General features: G+C 38.0%; 1 protein-coding gene across 4 annotated transcripts in view; it reads right to left on the reverse strand.

Moving 5' to 3' along the window:
- CUL1 (cullin 1) overlaps window positions 1–22,497 on the reverse strand; it is a 51,848-nt gene that overhangs the window by 16,920 nt on the left and 12,431 nt on the right. For all 4 annotated transcript variants that reach the window (XM_065665648.1, XM_065665652.1, XM_065665649.1 and 1 more), the window contains 6 exons: window positions 18,101–18,389; window positions 8,018–8,192; window positions 6,658–6,825; window positions 5,545–5,595; window positions 4,499–4,589; window positions 3,640–3,803 (listed from right to left, as the gene is read on the reverse strand). In XM_065665648.1, coding sequence (XP_065521720.1) covers window positions 3,640–3,803; window positions 4,499–4,589; window positions 5,545–5,595; window positions 6,658–6,825; window positions 8,018–8,192; window positions 18,101–18,240 — 789 coding nt within the window. In that variant the 5' untranslated portion in view covers window positions 18,241–18,389. The remainder of the gene's footprint in view (window positions 1–3,639; window positions 3,804–4,498; window positions 4,590–5,544; window positions 5,596–6,657; window positions 6,826–8,017; window positions 8,193–18,100; window positions 18,390–22,497) is intronic.

Consider the following 22,497-nt stretch of genomic DNA (forward strand, 5'->3'; position numbering starts at 1 on the left):
TCAATGTTTATGTTGATGATAATATTATCTACTGCTTGAATAGGGGGAGAATCACAGCAAGACTGTTTTCCCATTGCTTCTTTATAAGAAGATGGAAAGATGCTGTCAGAAGAAGAGAAAGCTGCTGATATGAGAAGGTGCAGTTTTAGCATCAGCAAGCTCTCCAGCTAAAGAGGCAGTTTTGTTTAAGACAAACATGAATATATTCCATGCCCCCACAAAACTAAAACACAGGAAACCTTATTTATTTAAGCAATTAAACAGTATGCCCATGACAAATTAATTTGAATGTTATAATCTACAGTCTTACATAGGAAAGCTTCCCAATAATCTACAATCATTCAAATTCTACTAGCATTTTATCTGGCACATAAACTGCTATGTAAGTGTATCTACCTGGCAAATCAAAATCCTAGATGTCACTTGAGTAACAGTACTGATGCCAAAATGCAAACCTGAAGATGTTTATATAACAATTACCTCTATTTTGTTTGCAAAGGTGTTAAAAGATTCACTCTACAAGCCATCTGTAATTGCAGCACATCATCAGGGACGAAGTACACATGCCCCCTTATTTACATTATTAAAGCTCCAAGTTATTTAAGTTAATAACCTCACCAAGAGAAGGAAATTAAGTCAATGCATTTTCCTGGTGTTTTGGAATACCAGCTAAGCATGAAAGATCATATTATGGACAACAACAAAACAATTTCACTGCAAGTACTCTGCATCATACACAGATGGCTTTAAATAATCTCTGTCACTGCCAGCTTCACTCATTTCTGTAATCATTTTGCACTCAGCTCTTGTGATATGGTCCTGGATTATCCTCTCCTACGGTCAGGCCAGTACAGGTTTATATGGAAAAAAATAAGAAATAAAGAAGTCCACTGTTTGGGAAGGGATGTAACCTCAAGCTTCAGAGCACTTGCCTCTTTCTTACGAGTAAGGAATAATAATCAGCTTCTTTAGTGAGAGCAAATAGCAGCAAGTCTGTCTGATGAACACTGGAAACTGCAATCAGACTAGCAGGACTACTTAAGTTCATTATGTTCATGTATCTTACGTATTTCTGTAGTGCAGGAAATGCTGCCATTGTGTTAACTCTCAATTTGAGCTCCTTTACGAAAACAAATATCCACTCTGACTTTAAATGTTCTTATACTCTCTCGCTTGTGTTCTTGTAATTCCATTTTCCTTTAAAAGTCATATTTCAGAAACAAGGGGGAAAACAATTAGTTCAAACAACAGTATCTTTGCCTGCTTTAACTATAAAGATCAAAAGTTCAGTTTGAGACTTCATTTCAAGGGACAGTCTTAAGAAATACTGACCTTTATTCCCTACAGCACATCAGGCCGTGCCAGCTTTACTCATGAGTTCTGGCCTGAGAAGAAAAATTCATAATCCTTCTGAACTCAGTAAGTCTGCCTGCATAACTACATACATGTATCCTAATTAAGTCACTGAGTATTCCACAAGAAACAACCATAGTTCTACTGTATCATGGTAACACTGATGTCATGCTGGTGTGCACTAAGGTACTCCAACAGGTTTCTGTTTTTCTTTTGCAATGGTATTTATCTCCAATTAAAACTCAATGCACAGTGCTTCAGTGAGAAAGTCAAGCAAGCGTACTAATAGCAGATTACTGTGTTCTTAGTTCATACTTCCAACAGATGACTTTCAAGACCTTCTTACTGCTAATATGCCACCTGATTGCTGGACAACTTGCAGCTCTTCACATCAGTCTCATTTAAGGTGTTTCATAGCAGAAAGGAACCCTGATTCCAGCAATATCCAAGTAATAATTATGGAGAGTATTACTCTGCCCCAGGCATTTAAGTGGCATGCAAGATTATAATACCCAATCAAAAAAATCATTAAGTTTACAAAACTGCCTTGTCACATTTAAGTAAAAAATGTTAAAGAATTCCTTCTGCGTAATGAAGTGGGACAAAACTGAAAGACAAGCCTATCTGAATTTTAGATTAATAGTTCTGAAAACTTGCATGACCTCTCTCATGATCTCACCAGCAAAACATGCAGACTAGAGAGAACAGACAACCTGTTCCAATGAACTAACTTTTAGCTTCAATTTGTACATTTCTCCTTTCCCTTAGGTCACATCCCTTAGTGTGTATCGTTTTGCAGGCTGTGATGATATTTAACTGTAGAGTCTAATACATGTCTTTTTCCATTTCATCAGTTAAATCCCAGGAAATGAGTAATGAAAACAGTTTCTTGTTCCGTTTGATTTCAATGTATGCAGATTATCCGTAAGGAGATGCCAAGACAGCCCAAACAGCTTGTTTACATCTCTAGTGTATTAATTTGAGCAGAGACTTAAGGCTACACAGTTTCTCGCTGAAGATTTCCCCTGCCTTATGCTAGCTTTATACGCGCTTTCAGCTTTGACATCAGCTTCAAGCAAAGCAAGTTGCTCTTTTGTGGATTTTTGAAGTCTTGAAGATTGTTTGGGGTACTAATAGGTTCTTTCTGTTTGCCACTAATCTCTAGTTCCTGAAATAGCAATGACCTTCAGACAGCTTTTTACTGTGCCCTACCAAGGAAGCCTGGATGAGCCAGTCATTCAGGTTATGAATGACAAATTCCCTTACTCTGTTTTAGGATGAAAGTCAGACAGGAAATTGAAAGGGAAGTGGCAAAAATAATGAATTCAACATCAGAAAAATAAACACAGGTAAGTCTGGGAACTACTGGGCAACTATCCCAATGCATTAAAAGCAGGACTTGTTTTACTGTAGTATTTCTAGGACTTACACACACACACTTTTTGGGGGGGTAAATCACTGACTTTAATGCCAAGGCTCAGACACGATGTGTTCTATGGCAGTTACACAAAAAAAAACCCCCACAAAGACAGTGCAGGGAGGGATGTGCATCTGGTTACTACATACTCAAAAAAGATGATCTTTTAGCTTTTCTTTTTCTTAGTTATATGGGAAAAAAAACCAACCAAGTAGCAATTCATAGTCAGGAAATGTGCTGAGAAAATACACAAAGCAGCACTTGTCCAAGATGGAGGATGACCTATCTATTTCACATTAAGTACAACTGACCCAATAACCAGGCTAGACACAGTCAATGTTTATCCAGCCTGCTCTTAATTGCCCTTTCTGGGATTCCCCAAATCAGTAATAATTTAAATCTATCCTCTGTTGAGTAAAAGTATTGTGTAGTGTTCACCATATTGAAATGTTCTGAGAGAATTAAAGCCAATTCATCATCTACTTCCTTGGCTGCCTTGCTCAGGAAGAGATTTCAATAAACGTCCCAACACAGAGTTCCTTGTATAGGAACAGTAACTTGTAGGTCTAAAGCAGAATGACTATTTTGGTGTCTTGAGGCCTACCAAAACGTGATTTTATTGTTCTTTTCTATTTTGTCCATTAAGAATGTTCCAAACTTTTATTGTACTTACTGAAATACACTTAAGGAGACAAACTCAGACCTGACAACCATAAAAGCAGATCACCAAAGGGGAAAGAGAGCTAACTGCTTCTGCAAAATAATCAGCAGTTTAAGGAAATGATAATAAAAGCCAAGGATTTCTGTTACTTTACCTCTAAATAAAGATCTGTATCCAGAAATAATCACACAGCTATTAAATAAATTACCTTCTTCATGTACTCTGTGACTGGGTTCTGTTGCAAGAATTCAGTACTTTCTCGTGTATAAAATCTCTCTGTGTCAGCAAGAAACTGAGATTCAAAGGATTCTTTATAGACTGTTAGTGTAGGTCCTTTTGCAAATGCATCATCTTCATTCAGCCCCAGCTCCACTAAAAAACACACAAAAGAGCAAGTAATGACAAAATTGTCTAAAAGAATGAAGCAGTCTCTCGCAAATAAACACGTTCCCTCCTAACTTACATGAGGGAATCAATTCGGACAGTAAGAGCACCACTTTTTGTACCTTTTAAAAGTATGTATTTATTCTGCACTTAAATAGAACAAGACATTACTTCCATAAACTGCACTTGCTGATGCATTACTAAATGGATGATAGGACATGGATAACTTCACTATCTCAAAAGCTAGTCCAAATTCCCCTTCCATTTTTATCTCTTAGAACTCCAGACTGCATATATACATGGTTGTTTTTATCAATTAAACTAGGCATTAGTCTGCATGGCAAAGCTCTCCATTTCATGCAAATGGAAAAAAACAGTCCCACTACACTCTTTATTATGCTTCCCCCCTTCCAGATTTAGTTCCTAAATAACCAATCTGCAAGCAACTAACACTCTTGTCCATCAGCTGCACTTTCAGGTCTTGAAGTATGGTACAACCAACTGTAATTGTGTCAAGGGTCTCTACAAGCACAAAGTTAAACCATAAATAACTACATTTATTTTACTATTAAAATCTTTACCAGACATCCAAGGGGGTGGGATGCTGATTCTGGGCTCTGACAGGGAATATGCATTTATTTGTTTTTAAGAGAGTAAGAAAACCTTACAGAAATCTCATTTACCATAAGATTGTACAACTCCGCTGATCAGCCTTGTATTGATAGTTTCACCATTTCTTTCCTTTTCAATCAATTTCAACACAGCATTTGTTACCTTAGAAAACATGGATTAAAAGTAAGTCAGGCAGGGAGAAAGCAGCTAGCAGGTAAAGCATAGTATTTAATGAGGAGTGTACTCCTATATTCAAGTCAAGCCCCTTGAGTACTAAATTTAAAGTATACCCGAACAGACATCACAGAGCATGCTACACCTTTAAGTTCTACAACATAATTACAGTCCAATTAGTGGTGAGCTGTAAAAGGGTATGAAAATGCTTGGGGTTTTTGTTTCAATTTCAAAAAGCACCTTCTAAACCAACCTCCTCTTCGTTTTATACCTGAAACAACAGGAAAACGTTGCAGGAAGAGATGAACTAACCACCATAAAGCAAGCTACCTCCTGGTAAATAATGTGCTGCAACTACTGTTCTTCTGAAGTGATATCTAGCTAATATTTTCATAATATAATACAGTCTTGCCATTACAAAGTACTGGTCAAGAAGAGCAAAAATCAACATACATGAATATAATACTCTGTTGTGATGGAATGTCTTGTTTTATATTGTGCCAATTCACTAATTAAAAATATGCAAACTGAATGGTCCAGGCATCACTGTAAATGTGAAGATTCACAGTAACATTAAAAAGATCAAAATACCAGGCCTGTCACTATCTGTTCTCACACAGTCTTGACTTTCAAACCATTAGCCATGACCATCAGCCTGCCTGGCTTGGAAACAGCTGAAGTTATGTTATTTAACATGAGCCCCAAGGGTCCTCTCAGCAAAGAGGTAACAGAACAGTCTCGGTATCAAGGTTCAATCACACACACAGAGAAAGGCCTCAAATATTCATCTTTTTAACATCAAAGGAGAAGAGCAGAAGGCTCCCTTCTGTTTTCTGAGTCCACCCTTCTCCTCCCACCCCCTTCAAATTCTCGTTGGAACAGCTACTAACAATATATAGAATTAACTCTATAAAATAGCACCATAGATATAACACATGTATACCTGCTTATTTAATGGCCTGAATAAGCAGTCCCTCCAGGTCACCAAGGCAAGCTAGAAGGAAAGGAAGGGAGATGAAAGATGAAGTAATAAAGTATTTGTATATACACACACACACACATGCAGGATAACTCCTTAAGGAAAGCTGATATAGTACACTAAGTAATTGGAACTGCTTTTAATTATTATTATATTTTGGCACACACATTTCTTATGCATCAAGACAATAAAATTACCTTTTGCTTTATTTCTAACTCTACCTAAGATATCTCCTTTTCTGACAGCGATCCACTGCCAACTCTGAAAACTAACAAACCCTGCAGGCCACCCTGACAACATACAGCCTTTTTTGCTGGTGATTTTCAGGCTAACAAAGTCCCTTAGCATTAGGCTAGTGAAGTTAAGAGGGAGAGAAGCAAGAATACCAACCGGTTTTCTACCATATGCAAAGTTATTTTAGTGAAACAGTAAAATAACACATCACTTCTTTAATGCTCCACTGGCAAGGACAGTAATGATCCTTCATTTAAACCCCAAGTACTTCCAGTGATCTAAGATACAGAACTTCTGTTGTGTTCTTCCCGTTTACATTACTTTACATAACAACAACAAAAAAAATCAAGATCACATATCAATCTTTCAGAACTGTACCAAAATAACTTACATTACAAACCAAATGTTGACTGAATCTCAGCAGCTTGGATGCTATAAAATTAGTAGAGATGTACTGAAGTCAACAGGGGAAAAAAATTGCAATTTACTTCTCCATTCTATATTTGAAACACTTGACTGAGTTCTAAATGGAATGACAAGGCCACTCTGCTGCACACAGACAACAGTATAAGCAGCAAATATACAGAACCAGACATCCCTTGACAGTCTAATACTGGTAGCCCCAATATGTACAAAGCAGATTGAACATCTCACAGCTTTAGACCTGTGGAATTTTTACAGATATAGTGGGGTGGCAGTATGGGAATGGAGGAGTCTTCTACTTTTCCCACTTCTTCTAAACTTCTGTGAACTTCCTACAAGTTTCAAGAAGCAATCTGAAGGCCAATAATGCAAACATGACAGATGGAATGGATAAATCACTTACTTCAAAAAGCTACTTACTGAATAAATTTCATATATTCCTTTACGACCTTCATCGCACTCACGACGAACCCAATGTCGATTGAGGTAGGCACATATCCCATTCAAGACTTTGCTTGAAAACCTGTAATCTTCCCACTGCTGGGTGTAGAATTTCAGCACACTCTCATCCATCAAATCTTCACCATCCTGTAATAACAAGTTTGCCAGTACTCTGCGGTAATTTTACGGTACAACCAAGGTAATCTAAGAGTGTCCCGCCTAACTGTGTAATAAATCTACACCATGCAATGAATTAACAGGAAACACACTGCTAATACATTCACTTCTACATTAATAAGACAAGGCCAGTATGAGATTTAGAAATTAAAATACTGGTAAAAGAACCACTACATAGCATAGAAAAAGCTCCAGAAGCAGTCCCATCCCTCCTGTGGAAGAGTAAGAGGGCACCACATGAGAAACAGCCAGCCACATGGATAAGTGAGCTCGGCAGAACATGCCAGTGCAATGTCAATGCGTTCAACAAGACAATCTCCCTAAAATACATTGCCTGCTCCCGCTGCTGCTACCTGGGGAGCTGAAAGAAGCAAGTGTGGACGGGGCCTTCTCTGGCATCCTGTCAGGTAAAAAAGAGAACCCCATACTCATGGAAATGGGTATGGCATCATGTTTGCTCTTGTTGCAGAAAAAAGAAGGGAAGGTTGTAACACATTGAAGTTCAAGTACCTTTCCAAACTGGAGCACTACAGCCTGAATGGACAAGGGTATGAAACCACAGTGCATTCTGGATAAGACTGCTGACACCTTCAGGCAGCTTCATAAGTTAATTACACAGCAGGCTTGACAGGACACCAAGAATTCTTTTATTATGGCTCAAAACTAAAACCCCAAAAGTTTAAAGCATGGCTCCTTTCCAAAAATAACTAGAAACCATTCTCTTACACAGCAGCCTAACATTCAGCTCTATTAGCAGTTTATTTATTAAATCAAATTACTGGCTACCATCAGGCATTTTCAACATTACAGGCAACCATTTGCTCAGCATTACTAATATGCTGGTTAACTGGTTACAAGCCCAGCTATTCTTGTTCAAGATACAGGACAGCTTAAGATGGCATATAACATTACTTCAAGCCAAAACAGTGTTTCTGTCTTTTATAGAAGAGGAAAAGCAGCTCACAGGTACTAGAACAGATAGCAACTGATCTATGCCCAAGGTAAAGCCTACAAAACATTCCGATAGCTAATGGAGACAAAAGCAGATTTCACAGTCATTCCATTTACTTCCAGCGGCTGCATACACCTCTAGTTTTGTTCAAACAAGCTTTGTTCAGTCAACCCAGATGACCACTACAAAAGCAGACTGGTTCCATCTTACCTTCAGGAGATTTGTCAAGTAGTTCTTCAGAAATTCTTTTAGCCGTTTGTACAATTCCAAGCCAACAAACTGGGCACCTCCAGGTGTCTGGCCCTTTTTCGATTTAGAAGGAGGTACTCCAGCTCCCCGTGCTTGATTAGACTGGTGTACGCTAGTACAGTAGTTATAAACATGACTGACAGGAAAGTTAAGGAATAGGTATGTGCCAGCAAGGGACATTAAAAATACAAAGGCCAATGTTAATTTCAGTAAGCTATTTTTATATGACTGTAAACGACAAACACATTACAAGATTCAGCAGTCACATAAAATCAAACCAAAGCTAAGAAAATGACATCATTTTCAGCAGAATTATCTGCAGCAGGTATGTGTCAGACTGAGTGCCCTGTAAATACTGACACCAACATTAAGTTTACCTAACACTTGCTTAACAAGACCAAAACAAACCAGTGGAATTTCCTGGTAAGATTATTTTCAAGGTTTAAATGGAATTTATTTGATTTATTATACTGGCCTTCTACATATACATATGCTTTCATTTGAACAGGAAGACACTTCAACACTAGCCTCAAGCAACATTCAGTAGCTGAAAACATGGAGGATAGTACTTTTGTGTTCTTTCAAACACAATCCTTGACAAGGTATTTGGCCATTTAACACCAGCAGACAGGGGACAAACCTAGAAAGCAGTAATGGTGAGACACACACTCCAACACAAACCACAAAATGAGATTCGCTGAAACCCAGTTTTCGGCTACAAGTATAAACCCAACATTTACATATGAGGCAGTAATAATTTTTGACCTCATACTAACACAGCCTACAAGACTTGCTGCATCTGCTAATGTAAGAGTTCAAGAAAACATTGTTTTCTGATCCAAAATATTCAGAGTTCTTTCAAAGTGGAAGTCACACCGCTTGAAACACTTCAAATAAGAAAGCATCCTAAAAGAAACTGCAATCCACAAACAAGGAAAACAAACTAGCTTGGTAGCACTCAAATTCAACTTGATGAGGACTCAGATCTGACAAGTCACCCTCATGACTCACCTGGCAAATGATAAGACAATAGGAACAAAGCTACTGAGAGCACTCACTCTGCTACTGACAGTCTGAGGACAGGCTTTTGAGTCACATCCCTTGTTAGAGAATGTTGCATTAAGCAATCCAGAAGATCTAATTTGGTTTTAACTTGTGTTTTAAATTATGTGCCAAGTTTTAACCACTAGACAGGTTTCCTCCACGCTATGTCATGTATTAGGTAATTAATACATTGCTGAGATTTGCTTTTTATCATTCCCTTCAGAAAGACCAGCACAATATAATGGAAGGCATCAGCACAATTAAATACCAAGGGATTTCCAACTCCCAAATATATGATGTCTTACAATCATTATGAACAAACTTTGCCCAGCATTAACCCTTTTTGAAAACATACAGCATACATTTCTTACTTGTTACCTCATCCAGGTGCCAAATAATTAGATTTCCCATGATATCAACCAATAACAAAAAACTTTCATTTGTGCTTAGCAACTGAACCTTTATCAGCCCCTCTTATCTCTCTCAGTCACTTATTTCCTGGACATTAATGATTTCTTCCAGTTCCCAGTCATTTGTTTGCTCAGCTTTCCCGGCACTGCTGCTAATTTTACCATCTTCACTTTGGTCTCAGAATTCCCTGTTCAAGCGAGGAACCTCACACAGGATAACAGTTTTTCTCTAGATATACAACTTGCTCGCTTTTCACGAACAAGAAAAGCAAGGCTTACCTAACAGTTTAACTTTAAAATAGTTAATATAAGTTCCTCCGAATTGTGTACGGAAAGTCTCACCATCATGATGCAAGGAAATTAGGGCTGATTCATAAATACCCTGTTGGCAGTCTTGCCTCCCTCTTCCCCTATACTTTCCTATCCCTAGTGTCTTTGACCAAGCCTAAAAATAGGAGGATTGTCCAGATGATGGGTAATTCTTGCTGGTTTTGTGATTAGTCCATGATGAAAATATTCTTTCTGCTCTTCCCCATGAATAATCACAACAGCCTTCAGAAAAATAAAAGATCAAGGTAAGAAGCCATAAGCCTTTTTCTAACCCCATACATGTTACTATGAAAACCAGTATTCCTTGTGAAGTAAACATCTGAGACAGACTGAGACCTTCTGTCCATGCCTGACAGTAATCAACACAGAGCTGGAGTAAAAATATGCCAGCAATGCCCATCTTTACCTGTTATTCTGGCTTGAGTCTTGCTAGCCAAAGTGTCTGTAAGACAGTGCATCTGAAATGCTCCAGTTTAGTCATTCTAGGCAAGTCAAACTGAAGCTTGCCTGTGCAGAAGGCAGTGTATATAATTGACATATTATACATAAAAGAATGCTCTCTCACACTTTGTTTACAATCTGTGTCCCCATCTGCTAAAGCCAAGCACTGACAGAAAGAGCGACATACTCAAAGCAAAATCAAACTTGTGCTGCTTATGACAGTGCATGTCAGTCCACCCGAGAATCACAAGAGGAATGCTGTGAAAAGAATTCTTGGTTGCAGAAGGCAAACTAATCCCCTCAACTGCTTCATATGCTGGAAGCCATATACATATCCTTATGGCCTTGTAGGAGACAGTTTCCACTGAAGGAAATGCTCCTGACGCACAACCCACCTGGAGGGCTTATTTGCCACCTGCTTTTCCAGTGGCATAGAAGATCATGCAGGTAACCAGTGATGTGGACTGGGGGAGTGACTGCCACTACAACTGTTGTTTCTGTTCCTAGATCCTGTGCTGATCAGATCCGAACTTCTATGTCCACACATGGGAAGTGGAACAGGCTCTTTCAGTAGTAGTGCATATACTCCCTGAGCAAGGATGCCACCAAAACACAACGTTAAGCACACCAGAGTCACCTGTAATCTACCCTCTGTCCCAGCAGAGTACCAAAATACCTCCAGAAACAACTACAAATAGAAATTCTGTGAGACATGCACCAGTTAAACTCAACACATGACAGGAAAACTACCAGGTTTTACACCAATAGGTGCAAATGACTCAGTTCCATGTAAGTCCCTAATCTTGATTTTTTTTTTAATAAAGAAAACAGTTCTGCGCAGGTAATAACTGATTCCCCTTTCGGCAGCACAAAGTCCTTACAGTTCTTCTATTTTGCTATGGAAAATTAACATAACTGGAGTAAGTTTGCCTGAAGAACAGATATGCAAGATTAAAAGGAACAGAAAGGAAAGCAGATTTAATACAGTGTACCACAAAACTATAGGGCAGTTACTCTCATTACTTCTAGTCTCTTATTAAAGATCATTCTGGGGCACAGATTTGCTGTTTCCCAGATCATAAGCAGCTATTAACTCTATGCCAAGTGCTCTGCCACCTCAAGAGCTGGCCTATAGGAACAAGCTGAGGTTAGTTCCACTTCTGTCAAAAACTTGTATTTTCCTAGATTACATCAAAGGCACAAAAGAACACCAGAGTTACTGAAATACTGATACAGAAATTGCTAGGAAATATCATGGAAGTTTCGTATTCTTGTAAACCACTTTTAATACAAACAATACGACTTACAATAAAGCAGCTAAAAGAAACACGTACCTATGCGACTTTAATGTTTCATAGGCCGAACAGATGAAGAGATTCTGTGCAAGCTTTTGATATTATAAAGTTGCTGAAAAGCAATCACTTTCAGAACAAGTGCTTTAAACCCTTACTTCAGCTTGGTGAGGAGCAGCAGTAGTAAAACAAACACTGCAGAAACCTTCATTCTTTTCAGGGACGTATAAGCCAGAGCCTATTTAAATCTGTTTGGTCCCACATCCAGTAAGGAAGGGCTTACTCACACAAAGCAGTTCCAAGAAAACAAACAGAGAAATTAAGACCCTGTCCCCAGCCCCACACATTCTCCTTTTGCATTTCCAATACACTATATCCCAAGATCAATTACACACCTATGTCTTCCGATTAAGTGCAGCTGCACTGTTAAACCATCCCCATTTTAGTCACTGAAGCAGAGACTGAAGGAGTTATTACTGAATAAGCCACACAGATGCTATGAAAATCCAGATATACCTGAGCTCAGACATGTCTCTACAAGTCTGGGATCAGAGAAACCACCAGCAAAAAGCTATTAGAAGACTAACAGATAACTTCCGCTTCCCTCTTCATGCCATAAACTCAAGAGAATCACAGAGAATCACCCAGTTACAAGGAAAATACAAATTCCCAAAGCCAAATACATATACAAAGTGTACAGTCTTTACGTCAGGAAGTGTAAGAACAATGATACCTGAGGTTGCTTTTAAGTTTAAATTTCTTTGCATTGACAAGAGGTTGGTTTTGTACGGAATATTCTTGGTTACTATAAAAAGCGAGCAGAACAGCAAGTGATCATTGTAGAAAAGAACACTAAAAAAGGAACCAATCACACTAATATAAACGTATTTTGCACTTACCTCACACAAACCCATCAGTTTTTATAAATATACACAAAAGCATACTATTAATACCTACCTTTCCACACAAGGTAAAGTATATTATGTACCCCTTGATCATGTAGGCAAATACATTTACTTCTACCTTCACGTTCCATGCAAGCACTAACTGCCACATGAGAAATGCTATGACATATCATCTTGAATATAAGTAGGATCAATATTAGCAGACAGCAGAGGTTGCCTTGATGTATCCAGAGTGACCTTAAACAATCTGACATTAAAGTAAACGGCTGGTTTAGGAATCTCAAGAGAAAGTGGAAGAGTTTGAGGCTTTAAAAGTACATGCCCTAAGACCCCAGTATCTGTTTCTGTACAGAAAAAGCATAATAATCTGTTCAGCAGGAAAAAAACCCAAACAAGATCCTATGTTGTCTGGTAACAACAGATTCATATGATCAGAAAAAAGATCCTCACAGTTTTAATATATATCTGCTGATCTAAAATCCTACCAAATTAAAGGAATTCCAGTGAAAACCACTAGGACGAGGACTGCAATAGAAGCAACCACAAAAGACCTTGGCAAATGGATGCCAAGAGAAGAGCTTCATGGTTTTGCTTGGGCAACATGTGCTACTGGTGCAGAATCTTTTCACAAGTAAGAAAAACATTCAATGTGTTTATACATTCTATTTAATGAACAGATTATCCCATCTGGTATATTTAACATGTAAGCATACTACACTCAATTATTTAATGTTTAACACAATCTTTTCCTTTAGCACTTGCTAATATCTCAGAAAAAAAATTCCAGTTTATAAAACAGATTACAGTAACCTTTCGTGATGTACAATCACCTGCATTTGGTCTGATGTCTAATTGGTAACTACCACTTTGTTAAAGTAAGTTAACAAAACTGAATCACAGCAAGCAAATCCAGAAACAAGGAAAACGACTTTCTGTGAACTAATGAGATGTGACAGAACAACCCAGCTTGCACCTAACCTTACCTGGAAATACTTAGAGCGGTTACTCTTGAAAATAACGACTGCAGGTAATAATGCAACACTAGTAAGAAACGTATTTGTAAAATCCAATTTACAGCTGTAAGACTTAACCAGATTTTAAGTCATAGTAAATTCGGGCATTTTAACTACAAAGAGCTGTATCACAATTATGCCAAACACAACTACTCAAATGTGTTATGTGAACTGTTGATTCCATCAGGATGATTTTTATGTATACAACATTACAAAGACTTCAAAAGCCAATCTGGACATTGCATAGATGCTTTTAGTAAAACATCTGCATCTTCTACAGTTCCATATACTCTTCTATTCAAGGAAAAGATTTTAAGGTATCCTGACGTAGGTGAAAACCTTATTTGTTATAAATTAATGGAACTTGGAATCTTTAAACAGTTCTATTTTTTCCAATTGAATTTTCTTTAAATATTAAAACTTGACAAAAAGGTTCTTCTGTTGTGTATGAGCATAAATTAACTACAGTGTCTGAAAAAAAAAAACCTTAAAAGTGCTTCTCAGAGTATGTTTTGTAAATCGAGACACTGAAAGCATGAGGTTATGCCAAAAAAAGTCATTTTGATATTTCAAATAAAAAGTACACATATGAAAGGTAAGCCCACCACTAAGCTTCCCTGGAAATCGATAAGTAGATGTGTGCAAGAAGAAAATAAGAATGTCAGAAAAGTTATTCAGCTTTTTGTGTAAGCCACTATGAAAAACTTTTCTAGTTTAATATAGTGCAGGAAAGCTTTCTGATAGTCTAGTACCTGGTCTGAGAATCTGCTTAAGATACTTAAGACAAGAGGAGGAACAAAATGCTTTCATTCTCTCCACTGCAGTGTTTAAATCCAAATGCATGTAAATTCCAGTTCAGCCTCTCACACCAGGAGGCTTGAGGAAAAGAAACTGCAGACTCACCATAAGATTAGCTCGAAAAAAAGGCATGATGTTGTGCCAAAGAAACCAAGAAAACTAGCACAAGATGTGCAATTATTTTATCATTGCCAAATGGAATTTAAGAAGAAAGAGCCATAAAGACAACTGAATAATAGCAATATGAGTAAGATGAGGAAGAATTCTAGTAAATGAAGTGAGAGTTCTTCAACCAACAACCGAAAACAGAAGATCACCACTTGCAAACCTAAAGCACAATTCTCTCTCATACAGACTAACTGGCAGTTTTTTCCAAATACACTAAATGCCACAGAGATTCTGTATGAAGTGATACCACGATTTCATTACTCCTTGACTAACTGTAACAAATGGGGTTCCTTTTGTGTTGTTGCAGAACTGTGGATTGAACTTTCTTTCCTTTGCATAAAGCAGAGGGATTTACCTCTGTGTGAACCACCCTCTCAGGTGCAGCGCACCAGAACTTGCTGCTGTCCTGAGTTCCAGGAGTGATTCATGAGCAGCTTCATCACTGCTCTAACTCTGACTTTTATAACCTAGCCCTGTGGCCAACAGCCTCCAAACAAAATGCCACTAAAAGAAAAACTGAATTAAAAAGCCTTTCCCTCATATCAGTAATGGTTTTATGTCTACATTCCTGGAAATCTAGTTAATCTTACTGATTATTTCTCTTTTCTGCATGAAGTCAATGCTTTCATGTAATTCTATGATAGCACACAGTACAGCCAGTCACAAAGTGGTAGTTACAACTAACTCCTCAGTACTACCTCAGTTACTACTAACTCTTCAGCTACTAGGCTCTTCAGCACTAAAAATTACTTAGTATCTAGGTAAGTGACAGAAAAGCATGCGGATTTCATTTTCAAGAATCTCACACATGAGGAGAAACTCCCCAGAACAACAAACCACACACCACCCCCCCCCCACCACAGTCTCATCTTCCACATCAGGCACCATTCTAAAGGAATTCTGTTTCTATATGTAAAACACAAAGAATGTACCTCCTAAAGTAATTACAGTACATTAGTACATTGATCTTCATAATCATGTAAGGAGTGGTAAATAAAAAAAAAAAAAATAAAAAAAAAAAAATCACAACTTCCATAAAGGACAGGTCTTCCGATGAGGTGCTTTAGCATAGGTGGCTGGGCAAAAGGAATCACAAAAGTATATGCAGTACTGAAAAATATTTGGTGATCATATGATCTGACCAAAAAACCCACCCTGTAATCAGAAGCACAAATGAATCTGAACTAGAAAAAGTAGGGATGAGGATCTCAACAACCAGCATTAAGAAACAAGATTTCTGGAGTCATCTCTTCAGTATTCTCAGATCTAGAAAACCCCTGGAATAATCAACCTCTTTCTTCTCCCACTGGACTGAAAGGAAAAAACAACACCTTAAGTACAAGCTCTGGCCTGTACTCAGAGACTGAATCTAGTGTCTCACAAAAAGAGACTGTGAACAAAGAAAATGAGTGGAGACAGGATGGAGGTTTCAAACCATTTGAATTGCACGACTCTTCTAGTTCTTTCTCAGGTTCACTTGAAAGAGCCACAACAAAAACTTATCCATCTCCTATTAATTTTGACTGAAAATTCTTAACTACATAAAGGACTACGGGCAGGTTTGCTCATATGCATGGTTCTCCTCCTGCTATAGAGGGATGAAATAGAACCCACTTCAGAAGCAACACTGTCCACTGCTCAGGATTTCCAGACTCTTGTCATATCCAGCATCCTTGTAAGCAGGACTGATCTTCATACCACTTACATCTGCAGCTGAAACTCATCTGCAGCTGCTCTGCTTTACAAACCTAGCTGTTTGACAGGCAGAGCTTCACAAAATAAGTCTGTCAATCTACTAGACTTGATGCACACATAGACTGAGCAAACATGTTACAGACACTGCACCTGAAAGGGGAGCAATCTTTTAAGCACTATTTCTGAACATGTACAGTTGGTACAGGATGCAAAGAGCATCATTATCTTCATAGCAGACTAAAAACACTTAACCTAACCAGTGTCAAATATTCTGAGTTATCGGACTATTAATCTACAAATTAAACTCAACCACCAAATTTATCTACTGAATTAATTCACTTATGAAAACAAGAAAAAACATCCTTGGTTTTGGACCAAACAATTCTTTGAGGGAGAAACACAAAGGAAATGAGTAATGAATAGAAAACGTATCTCTTTTACAGCTTCATTCCAAGAATATTTGACAACACCAGAAGGAGGAAAAACACCATACCCAACTGTTTAAACATTAGCATTATAATACGTACTTAAGTCTTCAGTTGCCCTGCCTGACAGGCCTCAAACAAGAATATATTAAAGGCACTCAAAAAGAAAATAAAACCTCTCAGAGCTTCTACCTCATGACAGATTTCTATTAGACACTTAACTTTTGCAGACTTGTTTCATTCAGTCAAGAACAATGCTGAACCTAGCACTGCAAGACATCAGTCATTTTAAGTCTTAAGAAACCAAATTATTTCATCTTCCCATCAGTATTAAAGAAGCATCCCAGGAACACTCAGCACACTGCTTAGGGGTTTTCCCACCCCAAAGAGCATGGATTCTGCAGGCACAGATGAGATTACAAACTTTGTTATCTCCTTAGTAAGTCCAGAGAACTACAGAATTAAGTGCTCTATAGCCTTAAAGCTCCTCTTTTATAGAAGCTTTGTCCTTTCAAAAAAATTCAGACTAAAATTTGATATGTAATTCCAAATCAGTGCCAACAACAGCATTAGACATTAAGTTATGTATCAGTAACCTTTATTAAAAAAAATCTAAAAATTGATAAAAACCAGCAGAACTGAAGATAGGAAATGTATGTAGTCATCATTTCTTCTATCCTATGTCTACACGCTCTGTTGTACTACCATCTTCTTAAGTAGTGTTTACTGAGCAATAGAAGGAACACAAAAAAGCATGCCACTTTACAGGTGGAACATAAAAGACAGATCTCTCACTTTCCAAAGTCATGAAGTCAAACGCTGAAGCTCTAGTATAGCAAGAGGCACAGCCCTCCAAATCATTATAAAAGACACTTACGCACTACATGACAGAAACAAGTTCCTACAATCTTACAAACAGTACTTCAGCACACACATAAAAGGATGAACAGAAACCCTTTTTAGCATATTATAACAACTCCTAGAATGGGAAGATGCTGGAAAAGTTCAGTATCTTTCTGATGCAAGCTAGAAATTCAAGAGAAATTCACCAGGTGCATTTTCACTCCAGCTGGAAAATTATAAAACCAACTCAAGAGTAAAGCACTGCCTTAAGGATGACAAGAGAAAAGATGTCCAGGTTATTATCAGTAAGACCTGTAGCATAATGCCAGAGACAAACATAATAAGGAAAATAATTTCTGGTTTATTTTGGTGTTTTGTGGACTCAAAATTAGACCTATTAATAAAATCACTTTAAACATCAGCTCTGTTAAAGATAATAGTAATCAAACCAGAAATTCAGAGGTAGCCATAATTATGAAGACAGTTTTCCAGACAACAGAATGTTCTGGCTTATTTGCCAGTACGATTAAATAGAAAAGTCTATAATCTTCAAAATAAAAACATATTCTTCTAAGCCATTAAGTCAAATACTTATGAAGCAATTTTGAGTTTAGAAAAGTAAAAAGCTATCTCTAATCTACTAACAGTGAAAGTACTAATTGGCTTAGGCATTAGGATACGTGTAGAGTTCCATGTATCTGGATTTTGCCATACTTTGTCTGGTGTAAACCTGTTGAATTCCAGCTCTTAGGTCATCCCATATCTGGTCAAGACCAATCTGTTTAAGTCCATGCGGGTTCTGACTCCTATTCGATGACATTTTGTATTTCCTGTAAAGTCTTCCAGTGCAGCTGCCTGAGATCTGGTTATTCCTCCATCAGAATCACAAGTCAAGTAACATTCTAAACTAAGTTGCAGTAATTCAGATATTCTTTACATACAAAGAGTGATGTTTTCCAGGACGATAATCTGCAAAAGGAAAAGAAAATATACATGTTATATCAAATGACAGACCAAATCCAGTCACACTAGAGAAAAAAATTACAAAAATAATTGTTTCACTTAAACATTTTCATTTATACAGATGAGAAAAAATCATGAGGAGATCTGAAAAACCAGAACCAGGCAACCTGATTTTGCAATTCGGCAATTCACTACAAAATGTGACTGTTAGTGCGAAGATCAGTCCAAAGCCTAGAGGTACTTAGGTCAGTGTTGCTGAAAACAAAATCCTAAGGCTAGTAAGAAAATAGTACAGTAAAAATTTTTCCAAGCAGCAGACTCTATTCTACTAAGTAACATTTCCTCCCTATACAGCAGGGAAACTCCAGTATTTCCAAACAACTCCGAGTTCCATGGTAACTCACCGTTTAACAAGCATCCTGCTGGATATCCAAGATTAAGATGATGACATTAAAATAACTATTTTTCTTCAGTTCTCAATAACTCTCCCAGACTTGAGATGCTATTACAGACAACCTGAAACTCCAAGGTATTTTGGGAGCAGGAATTTTCCTATCTGATTGTATCAATTTTTTTTTTCTAAGTAAATAAACACCAGTTCGTTCAATGTCATCTTACCACCAGGAAAATATGCAGCCACTACTGGTGGGAAGAAGGAACAACTAATGGAGTGCACAAAATTAAGACTGAGTGAATGGTGAATGAGTAAGAAGTTAAGAAAATGCACTGCTCCCATAAGTGCATAAGGACACAGTTTGGGAGGTAGTGAAAAGATGGTTATCAGTTCATAGAATCACAGAATCATAGAATCATAGAATAGTTAGGGTTGGAAAGGACCTCAAGATCATCTAGTTCCAACCCCCCTGCCATGGACAGGGACACCTCACACTAAACCATCCCACACAAGGCTTCATTGTGAAATGACAGCATAGGAAAAAAGTCACCTGGCAAGGACAACTGAGAACACAAAGCAGAGAAGATCCATTTTTATACCAGTCCTTAAAAATACTTCACTATTTTAACACATCTCATCCACCGTAGCAACAAAATAAGGAAGGTACCCAAAAATGACAAAGGAGGTAACATGACTTAAGAAATTAACCCACAAATAAGAGAGTTGTAGCAAGTCAGGATCAACTTAGTCTTACTGCAGCCTTTCATAAAGGGAGCTTATGAAAAAGATGAAGAAAGACTTGTTACCAGGGACTGTAGTTACAGGACAAGGGGCAATGGTTTTAAATTGAAAGAGGGTAGATTTGGACCAGATATAAGATGACCTATTTTACAATTAAGGGTGGTGAGACACTGGACCAGGTTACCCACAGAAGTTGTGGCTGCCCTATCTCTGGAAGTGTTCAAGATCAGGATGGACAGGGCTTTGAGCAACCTGGTCTAGTGGAAGATGTCCCTGTCTGAAGCAGGGAGGCTGGACCAGGTTATATTTACAGGTCCTTTCTAGACAATCCATTTTATAACCTAGAGCCCTTTCACTGAAATACTCCAAATACAGTGAAGCATGACTTTTTGCTATGCTTGTATAGACAAGAATACAGCTGCTGGCAAAGGCCCATATAAACCTTTCCTTAATTTCAAGGACAGTATAGGCCAATATTTACAGGTCCTTTCTAGACAAACCATTCTGTAACCTAGAGCCCTTTCACTGAAATACTCCAAATACAGTGAAGCATGACTTTTTGCTATGCTTGTATAGACAAGAATACAGCTGCTGGCAAAGGCCCATATAAACCTTTCCTTAATTTCAAGGACAGTATAGGCCAAGACCTGACAAATCCCATTATTTGTTGTTGACCTTTGAGCAGTGGAAAATAAAGATATTCCTTCAGGATCTACAGCATGTCATAGGTGGCTCGTCACAGCCACTTTAAAGCTACTGCATTTTCCACTCCAGGTTTTTCACTGTTTTAAAGATCAAGTATTCTGCTATACCCTCTCTGGCCCCTATCCAATTTATTATAAGACTTCCTTCAGCTTTTTCTCCTTGACCCTAAAAAGATGTGCTAAGATCAGATCAAGGCATTTCTTCAGGATTTTCAATCAATGACTCTCTTATCGCAGTAACGCAGAAGTTACAATTTCTGATAGCCCTTTACTATCCATCCCTCATAAGCATTTAAATCTAAGGCTCTAAGTACAAAAACACTGAGGTCTTTTTATGCCGAGCAACAAGTACCATCTCATTTCAATCAGGCATAAACTGCTTCTGTAGCTATGTTTTATTTTCACATAACCCACAATTATTTATAAGACTAGGTGGAAAAACCACTAATTCAGTCATGTATCTTATTAATACATATCAGAATTCAATATATGCCTTACAAAACATACACTTATAATTCAACCTTGCCATTCTGTTTCAGTACTTACAGCAAATTGGTTATTTAAGGTACATGGGAATAATGAACCATCATGCTGCATTGTAATACAGACCAGACCTTGTTTCTATTTCACTTTTTTAATTTCTGGACATCAAACCTGCTACAGTACTAATAATGATGGACTTTCGTGATGGAGCAACAAAAGACAGAAAGAACAAAGGCCCACAAGTGGCCATTCACCTCTTACTATGGGCAACAGCCTGTGCACATTACACCCACGATCTTGGACTATGATTCTAAGTCAGCACTGCAATACACAGCAAGAAAATTAATTCAATGTCTACAGTCCACGAGAAGAAACTTTTTGGTTGCTCAAATCAGGTACTATTTGAATTCTCCACAGCAGCAAGAGAAAACACAGTTTTCAGAGCAGTTATGGACGCCCCATCCTTGGCTGTGTTCAAGGCTAGTTAAGCAGGGCTTTTGAGCAACCTGATCTAGCAGAAGGCGCTCCTGCCCATTACTCTCCTATTAATCTGCAAACATCAAGCAGCCTAGAGCCAGAAGAATACATTTTAGTAAAAACACTCTGGCATAAACTAATACAAGATACTTCCCTGCTGTATAAAAGTTCATAACAAAAAGCCAACCCCTAGCTAGAAGAGCATAACCATTACAACAGTTCACAAATAGGCCAAGGTCCCTTTCCAGGCAGCCACAGAATCACAGAATCACAGAATCCCAAGGGTTGGAAGGGACCTCAAAAGATCATCTAGTCCAACCCCCCTGCAAGAGCAGGGTAACCTACAGTACATCACACAGGAACTTGTCCAGGCGGGCCTTGAATATCTCCAGTGTAGGGCTCTTACTCAGACACCTCTCCAGGTGCTGGCAAAAAGCAGCCACTTTTCCATTGCAAGTCCATGGTCATCAGCTGCTCAGCAGATGTGGAGTTTCCTTCTGTATGACAATGGAAATATTTAACTTTCGTCTCTAATTAAGCAGCTCCTAGTTCTGATGTACCCTGGCACATCTACAAATACTACCTTTTCCCAGGATCTTGTAAACTCAAGGTTTTCCTCACTCACACTGTACTAACTTTTCCTTCCCTCACCCTAAATTAACCTTTTGTGTTTAAGTCAGGATGTAGCCATCAAAAACAACGCTACCGGAAAGAACTTAATTTTGATTTTTATTTTCTCATGCAGTCCATTACACACAAGTATTCTTTAAGCCATAAATTCCACTTCATTTAACAACATTACCTCACTATCTCTTAACCGGCTTCCAATTTGAATTTCACAATTAAACACATGAATACAGAATGACAGCATCATGTCCCTAATTTCCTAGACTCAAATAGTTTACTTCTTCCAGTTAGTTACTAGTTAACACAACTGGGAAATGAAGCAATAGCTGAATAATCCTATAAACTACTATATCTTTTTTTTTCTCAGTTTCAGTCATGTGCAGGAAGAAAAATACAGGTAATTATTAATATATTACCCTAATAGGAGTAAAGTTTCACTACATAAGAATACTTTTAACTACAAAAGCCTATCTACGAAAGCAAGCATTTGTACTTAGTGGTTAAAGTAAATGATGGTGTTAGACGTGTAGAGAGAGCAGGTCAAATCTGGTCCACAGTAGTTACACTACATTTCTCTACCTAACATCCCAATTACTACATTTATAGAGAGGGAGAAGAGTGGCACTTAGGAGGGAGGAGAGCACTACTTAGTGCCTGGGCTGTGTGCAACTGCCAAGAGCAAGGCACC

The sequence above is a fragment of the Lathamus discolor genome, chromosome 2 (assembly GCF_037157495.1).
Source record: "Lathamus discolor isolate bLatDis1 chromosome 2, bLatDis1.hap1, whole genome shotgun sequence".
NCBI lineage: Eukaryota > Metazoa > Chordata > Aves > Psittaciformes > Psittacidae > Lathamus > Lathamus discolor.